Source organism: Salmo trutta, chromosome 27 (assembly GCF_901001165.1).
Source record: "Salmo trutta chromosome 27, fSalTru1.1, whole genome shotgun sequence".
NCBI lineage: Eukaryota > Metazoa > Chordata > Actinopteri > Salmoniformes > Salmonidae > Salmo > Salmo trutta.
In genome coordinates this window covers 28,058,143-28,070,042 of record NC_042983.1, presented here as the reverse complement: position 1 = coordinate 28,070,042, position 11,900 = coordinate 28,058,143, and the positions used below count along the sequence as shown (strand labels likewise).

The 11,900-nt window shown below is 43.5% G+C and overlaps 1 protein-coding gene across 1 annotated transcript; it reads left to right on the top strand.

The window, feature by feature from the left end:
- The first annotated feature begins 789 nt into the window (after window positions 1-789).
- LOC115164803 (AN1-type zinc finger protein 5) lies at window positions 790-11,366 on the top strand. The gene is made up of 6 exons (XM_029717618.1): window positions 790-1,051; window positions 5,951-6,115; window positions 6,368-6,470; window positions 6,574-6,650; window positions 8,953-9,066; window positions 9,465-11,366. The coding sequence occupies exons 1-6, from the start codon at window positions 1,042-1,044 to the stop codon at window positions 9,611-9,613; spliced, it is 618 nt and encodes a 205-aa protein (XP_029573478.1). The 5' UTR covers window positions 790-1,041; the 3' UTR covers window positions 9,614-11,366.
- The last annotated feature ends 534 nt before the right edge of the window (window positions 11,367-11,900 follow it).

The window sequence follows — 11,900 nt, the reverse complement described above, 5'->3', positions numbered from 1 at the left end:
CATACCAGACAAGTTTATCATGAAAGAGCATAGGAGTCAGTACCTCCCGACAAACAGGAAGTGTGTGTCTGATGGGTATGTCACCCCTAGACTTGTTTTGCTGTTCTTCTTGATTCTTGACTGGGGTGGGGAGAGGAAACAAGCCCGCCTTGCAACACCCACACAGCTAGTGACGTTACGTTTGATACCGGAGCACTGAGTAATGCTTGGAACTGGCTTTGCAGTGTATAGACTACTGCGAAGCAGTGTGAGGATACCTGTATCGCTTTATTAGAATCACGTGCTCAATGACGTCAGAAGCGTCGTTTTTGTCGAACAACAACCTGAATTGTTTGATATTAGTTTCAGTTGAAGACAAAAGGCGATCTCCGGTGTGTGGGACGTCATCTATAATAATGTGGCTTCTCTAAATTATTTTGACCAGCATGTGCCACTTGCCTACACTATGTTGACTAAAGACTCGAGTAATGAACCTATTTTCGACACAATTGGCTGGATAGCCTCAATGCTTCAAGAAGCTGTCTGTGGTGGACAAATAAATCTGTGATATTCTCACATAATAAACACGCATATGTTATCACAAGCCTGTCAACGTTATTTGAATGACTAATTTAGACACATACATGAATAAAGTTCATGTTATGGCTCGATACCCACAGACTATACGTGGGTGGATGACGAATGAATGCCCAACCCCTTGTACAGTACGGTGTGAGACACTCCGGCCAGGGGTTCTCGGGTAGCCAATCACAGTACGTTCTTTTCCCGGTGACATCATCCGCCACTCCTCTTACTATAGAATGAAACGACCTAGAGAGAGAAAGGAAGAGAAGGCTCAGCCTCCGTCAGAGAAAAGAGCGATAAATACATTTTGGGGAGAGGATTTGTTTAAAAACGACTGCTTAACCAGACCATACATATTGTGTGATTCCGATCAATTTGTGCAGGTGAGAATCGAGATTTGAAACGGTGGGTTGTCTTGGTGGATGGTTGAAGACAGAAAAAAGGGACACCGAAGAATTGGATCAACATCAACGTAATATGGAATTTCGTAAGGATTATTATTATTATTTGTTTAATATAATCAATTAACTTTATAAATGTGTGTATTGTAGAGGGGAGAGCCTAGTTATCCTTTATGCCTGGTAAACAAGGTCTAGCGAGCTAAAGTTGTCACCACCTCACTGACAATATCACAAGCCTTCGAACGTGTTAGTCTAGCTGTGCCAGGGGAAAAACAAGACAGGGAGGAGGGTCGCTAACGTTACAGCAACCGAACGTTATGCTATCGGTTTTCTATATATATATTTTTTAAATTGTAAACTAGTGATATATTTAAGGTACTTTTTCGTATTTGTGTTTTGTCTAAAGATAATTTTAAAATGGTACGTACGTTATCAGTTAGCTACCTAACTAGTTGCTATTACTAACCGAATTGTTCGAGTTTTGATCGAATGAGTTGACTGGTTGATTTTTGAAATGAGTTCCTTGTTAGATTTGAACGACAAATGAACGTTCCATTGAACACGACATTGAGTTCAGACATTCTTTGTCTGGTTACCTTGCTAACAACATTGTATGCATAGTCATTCTAGGTAAGTAGTAACGTTATGGGAGCTATCAAACGACGTCCAAACAGGAAGAGATGAGTAGCAAACAAAGAAAGAACAAAAGAACAAGGGTCGAAACGTGGATGATTGATGTCTAGCTAGCTACTTCACTAATCTAGTTACAATACATTGTGCGACAAAGATGGCTTGCTAGCACTATTATTGCTTTTGGTCTCGGCAAAGTTGCTTGTCTAGCTAGGTCTTGTCTGGTAGCATTTTTTGCTGTACTGTAGCGTGACTCGGTGATTTTGGGCCACATCCAATGTATTTCAGTGTTTTCTTTGTTAGCTGTTTGTTTCCTTAAGAGGTTGTTGATTAATGTCACTGACCATGATATGAGTCATTGGATAGCCTAGCCTGATTAAACATCTAGATACTGCGTTTTGCCAGCTGGTGAACATCATGAAAGTGTTCCATGACGGTTGACCTAACTAAACAAGGCACTGCTCAGATTCGATTATCTGTAGTAGACCTTACTTGTTAGTTGTATTAGCGACATTTGAGGTAAAGCTTGGCAAATCTGTGCAGCCTTGGTTAGGTCTATCGTGATTAAAAAGCACATTGTGCCAAGCCATTTCCCCCAAATGGTGTGATGAACTGTAGGATAGGCTACAGTCACGAAACACATTAGCCTAGCTGGTGTTTGATTTAAATTCTAAACTGTGTGGTTTGAGCCATGAATTCTGATTAGCTAAAAGCCATGGTATATCAGCAGTATACCACGGATATGACAAAACATTTAGTTTTACTGCTCTAATTACATTGGTAACCAATTTATAATATCAATAAGGCTCCTCGGGTGTATGGAGGTGTGATATAGGGCCAATATATTACGGCTATGGGCTGTGCCCAGGCATTCCATCGTGCGTAAGAACAGCCCTTATCCATGGTATATTGGCCATATACCACACCTCCTCGGGTCTTATTGCTTAAATATATAGTTGCTATAGACTCTGAATTTATCCACTTGAAGTACATTGTTTGACATATGGCCTAACTGACATTCTATCGGAGAGCAGCAGGGCCTGGATGGCAGTAGAGCAAAATACTCACCACCTTTGTCTGTCCAATAAAAATAATGTTGACTTGCAAATGCTATTTCTTTCTCTGTGAGAAGATGCGTGAGAGCGTTCGTGTTCCAAACATGCCCAGGTGGAAAATATAGATTGTCGGGCGTTGAGCAGGTCACGATCATCTTACAGCTCGTGACATTCAAACATTTTCTCCAGGCAACATCAACAATTTTGGTGCTTTCAAGAGACTTTGCTGTGTAGTCAGCCGGCAGACACCTGATGCAGTCGAAGAGGCTTTAAGGAAATCCTTGTGTGGGGGGGTTGGAGACTACAGCATACACGTGTGGTTAAGTGCAAAGGCTGACAGGCATATTGTTTGTTGATCACAGGGCCATAATAACACTGACATCTCAGAAGGTTCTGAGTAGGCTGCTGTGGCCCCTTCCCAGAGCATTTGACATGTTTTGGTCATGACTACAATGGGATAAGCTCCCCTGTCAAGTGCCACCTGTTTCATTTTAGCTTTATTTTTGTGAGTGATATCATAGATCTTTAATGTAATATTCCATTTGGTTTAATGTTTATTTCCCTGCAAAGTGTTGAAGCCTACTTCGTCTTGGGGAAGTTACCGGTTGTTCGTTACCTTGAGTGTCTTGCTGACACGCTCAGCTCCGGCCAAGGAGAACATGTCTCAATTTGTTCTTCTCACTATTTGTTCTCCTGTTTTCTTGTGCACAATGAAGAATTGTATCATCATTTTTACATATAAACCAGATTGCATACCAGAGAATACTATAGACCTCAAGGAAGCCAGTCAGTTGATTATTGGCAATTTTTTTCCAACACTTTTGATAAACAGGGCAAAATAGAAATTGTCCTATAACAGTTAGGATCAGCTTGATCTCCCCTTTAAATAAAGGACACACCGTGGATGCCTTCCAAGCAATAGGAACCTTCCCAGAGAGGAGAGACAGGTTAAAAAGTTTAGCAATAGGCTTGGTGACAATAGGGGCAGAAACCTTTGAAGAAGAAAGGGTCTAAACCATCTGACCCAGATGTTTTTTTTGCGATCAAGTTTAAGGAGCTCCTTTAGCACCTCGGACTCTGACCGCCTGCAGGGAGGAAGTTTGTAGCGTGGCAGGGGAAAAATGGGTAGGAGCATCGGGGCTAGTCGCATTAGAAGGGGTGGGAGATGAGGACATGTTGAACAGGCAATGCGGCATGGCTGAGTCCAATATGAATCCTGATTTATGAAGTGGTGATTTAAAGAGCTCAGGCATGTGCTCATTGTCAGTAACAACCATATCATCAACATTAAGAGACATGGGAAGCTGTGAGGAGGAGGGTTTATTCTCCAGGTTAACTGTTTTCCAGAACTTATTGGGGTTAGACCCACATGGATAACTGCTCCTTAAAGTAACTGACTTTGACCTTCCGAATAGCCTGAGTGCACTTATTTCTCATTTGCCCTAACGAGAGCCAGTCAGCCTGAGTATGTGTGTGCTGAGCCTTTTATCCAAATGGAATTCTTGAAATGAAGTAACTCTGCCAGATCACGGTCGAACCAGGGGCTGACCTGGTTTTTAACTCTCATTTTCTATACGGGGGCGTGTTTGTTAACAATACAACTGAAAATATAAGGAAAAAAGGGTCCAAGCATCTTCGACAGAGATCAAGCTGATTCTATACCAATTTACAGAGGCCAAGTCATGAAGGCTTGCTCATTAAAGATTTTTAGCGAACGTCTATAACAAATCAGGACAGGTCATTTCATTGAGCAGCCATTACGAACACAGTCTGTAAAACAATGATCATTACAGAAAACTCCAGACGGATACCGATCAGGATTGATTGTGAGGATAACATCAAGGAGAGTAGCCTTTTCTGTGTGTTTGGAGTCATACCTTGTGGGATTGGTAATAATCTGAAAAAGATTTAGGGAGTCCCATTGCTTTAGGATGGTGGTTTAAGCATGTCCCAGTTTAGGTCACCTAGCAGGACAGATTCAGACTTAGTGTAAGGGGCCAGGAGAGAGCTTAGGGCAGGTACGGTTCAGGCCGGTGCTGATGGAGGACGATAACACCCAGCAACAGTCAACAAAGAGCTATTTGAAAGTTTAATGCTTAAAACTTGGTGGAGACAACAGCACTGAAGGTGATCCTTGGCAAATATTGCCACTCCACCGCCTTTGGAAGATCTGTCATGCCGAAAAAGGTTATAACCAGAAAGGTTAACATTAGTGTTCAAAACACATTTTCTTAACCTCGTCTCAGTAATGACCAACCCATCTGGATTGGAGCTGTGAACCAACAATTTTTTTTCATTTTGATCAATTTTAGGGAATAAGCTTCTAGTGTTAATGTGCAGAAAACCCAGTCTTTTACGAGAGCAGAAATCAGTGAAGCAGATATCCAAGCACAGTCAGCAGATATCCAAGTCAGAATTGGGGCTAGCAACAGTAGATGGGCCAGGGTGTACATGCACATTTCCATATATCATCAGAAGTAATACAATCAGGGCACGACAGAGGACAGGGAATGCTCTGCAGTGTTGATTTATGACATTTGAATGTGCATTAGATGGCAACAAGATTATATTGTACAGCAATTTCATCAGGTAACATGAATACAAAGCTGGCAAGAGGTGGTTAGAATAGGATGGGGGACCAAGAGTCTGTATAACCAATAGAGAGTCAGAGTACCCAACTGTGGGACAGACTGTTTGTTCCCACACTTGGGGAAACAAGCAAGTTCATGGTCAACAAAGCACACAGGAGTCATGAGGCAAATAGCATAAAGTGCAAGAAAAAAATATAACAACTTGGGGCCATTGAAAGTTCAGAGTCACTCCCCAACAGTGCATGTGTGCTGGAGGCAAGCGAAAGCTCGGGAGTGTGGCGGGGATACCTGTTGCAGACAGGGAGGTGGGCCAGGACAGACGGTGAACAGATCGCCAGGTGGAATCCAAGCAGCAGGCAACGGGAGTAGGTGTCACACTCACTTGGGAGAAGTTTTTTTTCGGGAAGCAGATTTCTTGTAGAAAATCCCAGCTAGCTAACATAGCTACCAAGTCTCTGTCCATGTTTTTTCCATGTGGAAAAGGAAATCGTTAGCTAGCTATATTTCTTCAGTTTTTACAAATGGTCCTTTACGACATCCAAACAAAGTTGTCCTGTGGCTGTTGTATTTTGGAGATTGCGAGGAGGATATCTTATGTGATCGTAGCAACAATATTGTTTCTTATTGAGGTAATTTACAATTGAAGTGTCTGTGCATGCGCTGTCACGCATGCACACTAACAAGATACCTTGCTCCCATTTGTCAACAGCGATGGCTCAAGAGACTAACCCAAGCCTGACGCCTGTGCTTTGTACCACTGGCTGTGGTTTCTATGGCAACCCCAGGAACAACGGCATGTGCTCGGTCTGCTACAAGGAGCACCTGAACCGTCAGCAGAGTAGTACCCACGGCTTGAGTCAACTTAGCCCAATGGGTAAGTTCCTCCTCCACCCTGTTTCTTACTGACCACACACACACACACAACACAAATCTACTCCAAACAGTGTGTCGTTGTTGTCCCCAAAACCAGACTCTCACCAAAGCGGCATTACATTGCATAGGGAAGTTATTTCTCTGCTAAAATTAGCATAAACATTATGGGCCAGCTGCACTGTTGAGGAAACTGTTGAACAAAAAAGTATCTTATCCCATCTGAGGTTGATGTCTTACTTTTGCTGTCTCTCAGGAACAGTTGGTAGTCCTACCCCTGCTGCCTCAGCCATCCAGCGACTAGAGGCCAGTCTAGCCAAAGAAGACCCTTCATCTGGCTCTGCTGCAGACATGGCTAGGTAAGGGGTGTGTGTGTCCGCATGTGATACAATGGATGTCTCATTACTTTTTGCTCTCTCATATCTCTAACTTATTATTTTCTATCAATTGCCCCCTCTGCAGAACTATTCAAGGCTCTCTTCCAGTGACTCAACAAATGACAGAGATGAGCATCTCAAGAGAGGATAAAGCAGAGCCTGGTAAAACGCACACTTCTAGAGCCTGATATAAAACACACTTCTAGAGGGAAATATTGCTCTGTTCGACCCACTTTAGCATTAGCGTATACACTGAGTGTACAAAACATTAACACCTTCCTAATATTGAGTCCCCACCCCTTTTCCCTCAGAACAGCCTCAATTTGTCGAGGCATGGGTAATACAAGGTGTCGAAAGCGTTCCACAGGGATGCTGGCCATTTTCACTCTAACGCTTCCCACAGTTGTGTCAAGTTGGCTGGATGTCCTTTGGGTGGTGGATCATTCTTGACATACACTACCCTTCGAAAGTTTCGGGTCAGTTAGAAATTTCCTTGTTTTTGAAAGAAAATGAAAAAAGAAATTGCCAATTAAAATGACATCAAATTGATCAGAAATACATTGTAGACATTTGTTAATGTTGTAAATGACTATTGTAGCTGGAAACGGCTGATTTTAAAAAAGAAAAGAAGGCTATTCCATGTGAGAAATTGCCAAGAAACTGAAGATCTCGTACAATGCTGTGTACTAATCAAATGTATTTATATAGCCCTTCTTACATCAGCTGATATCTCAAAGTGCTGTACAGAAACCCAGCCTAAAACCCCAAACAGCAAGCAATGCAGGTGTAGAAGCACGGTGGCTAGGAAAAACTCCCTAGAAAGGCCAAAACCTAGGAAGAAACCTAGAGGACCCAGGCTATGAGGGGTGGCCAGTCCTCTTCTGGCTGTGCCGGGTGGAGATTATAACAGCACATGGCCAAGATGTTCAAATGTTCATAAATGACCAGCATGGTCAAATAATAATAATCATAGTAGTTGTCGAGGGTGCAACAAGTCAGTAACACAAAAGTGTCAGTTGGCTTTTTCATAGCCGATCTTTGAGAGTATCTCTACCACTCCTGCTGTCTCTAGAGAGTTAAAAACAGCAGGTCTGGGACAGGTAGCACGTCCGGTGAACAGGTCAGGGTTCTATAGCCGCAGGCAGAACAGTTGGAACTGGAGCAGCAGCACGACCGGGTGAACTGGGGACAGCAAGGAGTCATAAAAGCCAGCTAGTCCTGAGGCATGGTCCTAGGGCTCAGGTCCTCCGAGAGAATTAGAGAGAGCATATTTAAATTCACACATGACACCGGAAAAGACAAGAAAAATACTCCAGATGTGACAGACTGACCCTAGCCCCCTGACACATAAACTACTGCAGCATAAATACTGGAGGCTGAGACAGGAGGGGTCAGGAGACACTGGCCCCATCCGATGAAACCCCCGGACAGGGCCAAACGGGTAGGATATACTACTCCCTTCACAGAACAGTGCAAACTGTCTCTAACCAGAATGGAAAGAGTGGAAGGCCCCAGTGCACAATTGAGAGGGAGGACAAGTACATTAGTGTCTAGTTGGAGAAACAGACACCTCACAAGTCCTCAACTGGCAGCTTCATTAAATAGTACCTGCAAAACACCAGTCTCAACGTCAACAATGAAGAGGCGACTCCGAGATGCTGGCCTTCTAGGCAGTTGCAAAGAAAAAGCCATATCTCAGACTGGCCAATAAAAAGAAAAGATTTAAGATGGGTAAAAGAACACACACACAGGACAGAGGAGCTCTTCCTAGAAGGCCAGCATCCCGGAGTCGCCTCTTCATTGTTGACGTACGCCTATAGATATTTCATTAAAAATCTACCCTTTCTAGCTACAATAGTCATTTACAACATTAACAATGTCTACGCTGTATTTCTGATCAATTTGATGTTATTTTAATGGACAAAGAATGTGCTTTTCTTTCAAAAACAGGGACATTTATAACTGACCCCAAACTTTTGAACGGTAGTGTCCATGGGGAAACTGTTTAGCGTTAAACCTAGCAGCGTTGCAGTTCTTGACACAAACCGGTGGGCCTGGCACCTACTACCATACTCTGTTCAAAGGCACTTAAATATTTTGTCTTGTCCATTCACCCTCTGAATGGCACACATACACAATCTGTCTCGAGGCTTAAATATATATATATATATATATTTTTTAACCTGCCTCCTCCCCTTCATCTATGCTGATTTTTTTTTATTTTTTTATTATTTTTTTAAAGCGGATTTAACAAGTGACATCAATAAGGGATCATAGCTTTCACCTGGTCAGTCTTTCATGCACAGAGCAGGTGTTCCGAATGTTTTGTACACTCAGTGTATTTAGATGCACCCTGACTTAAGTCCTTGTACTTGAGTGCTAAAACACAGGAACTCTGTTTCATTTGAATCTCCAGACTGAAAGAAGTGTATATTTAAGTGCTTTTCTCTGTTTTCTCCTTCAGTTGTGACTGAGCCTACTGCTTCTAGCCCTGCCACTGGTGACAAGGCTAAGGGAGACACCCCCAATCCCAAGAAGAATAGGTGCTTCATGTGCCGCAAGAGGGTGGGCCTAACAGGTGAGCATGCCAGAGCAGGACGTGGTGCTTTTGCTCAATCCTGTCATTCCATTTCTTTGAAATGTGTATGCTGTTTTTGCTGAAGAGATTGGCCATGTTTGAGGCCGCATGCACAAATTGACTATTGATGGGGTTCATGCAATGTAAAACACTTCTTTCACATTTGTGATGGTCTCAGATCTTTGACTGTATAAGTAGTGTCTAACATGGTAGGAACCCCATCAATGTCACATATTGATCTAATAATCTGCACAAGGCAACTGCAATGTAGGGAGTTTGGAATGTAACTCTTATTCCTGTGTGTCTGGTCTTAAGAGGCACATTTTGTTTTTATTGAGTTGGTGTTTGGTTCCTACAGTGGTTTCCCTCTAATTTCTGACCTTTGAACTCTACCCCAGGGTTCGATTGTCGCTGTGGGAACCTGTTCTGCGGTTTCCATCGGTACTCCGACAAGCACAACTGCCCTTACGACTACAAGGCGGAGGCAGCTGCCAAGATCCGCAAGGAGAACCCTGTAGTGGTCGCCGACAAGATTCAGAGAATATAGGGTTAAGAACCATCCACAAAGACTGAAGTATGATTGGACCCTCGACATGAACATTGACATGAGTGGCAAAAGGATATCGGACTCGTTTTTAAAATCACAACCTTGAGAAAAGTGAAAGAGACCTTGCCTGAGGGGGAGATGCATGAACGATCACTATTTGTCTTGTTTTTTTATTTTTATGTTTCCGTTTATGTTTCCGTTTTTCCTGTGTCTTTGCCGATATTCTGTTTTTTGTTGTCTTTTAAAAAGAAGCCCAGGGTACCTGTTGATGAGACGTAGTGAATGTGGGAGATGGATAGAAATGCCATAAATAGAGCCACCATGATCCACCCCTTCAACAGGTCAGAGGCATGTGTGTTCTGCGGAACCTATTTCTATCTGGACGTTCCATCACAACGTTGTGCCCCACTGAATACAGCCCCTGAGCTGTTTGGCCGCTTTGTTGCCAAATAGACAACGGACATTTTGTCTAAAGTTGTATGCACGTGCAGTATCCCGACGAGTTCAGTTGTCTCCATTTCTACTCTCCATTCACATCAGTTGGTCGGGTCAGTTGTCCGAAAGGTATGACCGCTCGAACTGCAAAGCTGTTCCAAAATGCATGTGGTCGTTGTTTCAGAAACTTCTGTGTGACCGCTTCCACCACTGGGCACTTTTGCCACAGCGCTCTCACAGCTGCTACCCTAGCATGCATGCAATTGCAAACATATTCATGGGAAAACAGCTGTTCACTAATTTGTGTTGAACACAAAAGGTAATATGGCAGAGGGCTCTGTCTGTACACAGTGTTGTACCCTCGCTGTCTTGCATGACAAAGACACGTAAGCCTCTCCGACCTGCCTACCTCGCAGCAGGATATGTTTCTCCTCATCGCATTGTGCGTGTGAAGCCTTCTCTTAAAATCACTTCGTTATTTCCAGGTGAGGGTTACCTCGATAGGCCATTTTTACTTAACCTGGTCATCGGGCACCGTTTCCTTTTGATCAAGTGACTGACAGTCATAAGAGGTGCGAGAACGGGGACAAAACCGTTTAATTAACCAGCTATCATGTGGGACTGAACTTTTAGTCAAGGAGTTCCTAGACTGATCTATCAGAATCTCCCAACTGGCTCTCATGCAGAGGGTTGCGTACACTGACCCTGGTGCAGTTCTGAGTGAGGCTTGGGCACTACCCGTCTATGTTACCTGATATATGGGGGTATGAATGGGATAGCGCAACCCATGCAGTTGTGTAAAATATCTGAATGAATTGGCATCACTGGACTAGTGCTAGGTCATTTTTGTGAATCCTCAGACATTAGCACATGTATTCAGTGTAGTTGCGGAGTTAGGCTATGTGATCCAGCCGTGTGTGTGTGTGTTTGAGTGAGCACATGGTTGTCAGTGTGTGCGCCCCCCCTCCTTAGTCTGAAGCAATATGGGTTAAACAGCACAAGCTACAGGAGCATGCCAGAGCTACGGTTTGAAAAAATAGATTCCAGAGTTGGACAACTTCTCTTTTCAGCTTTCTATCCGCTATGGGTCTGCGTGTGATCGAGCTGTCTTTTTTTTGGGGGGGGGGGGGCTGTGTTGATCTTATCTTTGTTCTGTAGGGATGTGAGGTCTTTTTTTTTTTTTAAAGAAAGTTCGGTTTCCCCTTTTGATTGTTAGTTTATATGCAAATTTGTACAAAACTTATGTATTACATATCTTGCTACCCAGCATTACAGCAGCATTGTATCATGTAAATAAAGACTGTACAGAGAGACAATACAAGGCCTGGTATTGGTGGTTTGGATTACAGCTTCACTTGTTCTCAACGATGTCATTTGGATCAGGATCCCACATTGTATATACATGCATCTGTTGTCTATTGCGCCTGTGAGCTCAACTATGCTATAGCATTACAAGTAGAGGTTGGAGTGTTGGTTAAGGAAAAAGGATTGCCTGGGTAAAGGTGAATGTGTGCCAGTCAGACTGGAGGCACACTATCTTTTTCAAACTTTTTTTGCACACCTGTCATATGCTTGGGGGAGTGTGTTGGCAGATGGTGTCACGCTGGCAGCTGCTCAGACAGCTGAGGCCGGGGCAGAGAGGAAGACGACTGCTAAGCTCAACTCCCTGCCCCACCCCCCCAGTACCCCTCCGTCTGAGCAGGGAGAAGAACGAGGACAGCTGATGTGGGACATGAGTATCAGAGAACCAACGTGTTCTGTTCAACCTGACCCAGGAACAGCTGGGGAGGTCCCGTAGCCTACCTCTGAGGGTTGGGACAGACACATCTACCCCCTGGTGAACCCCTGTGTA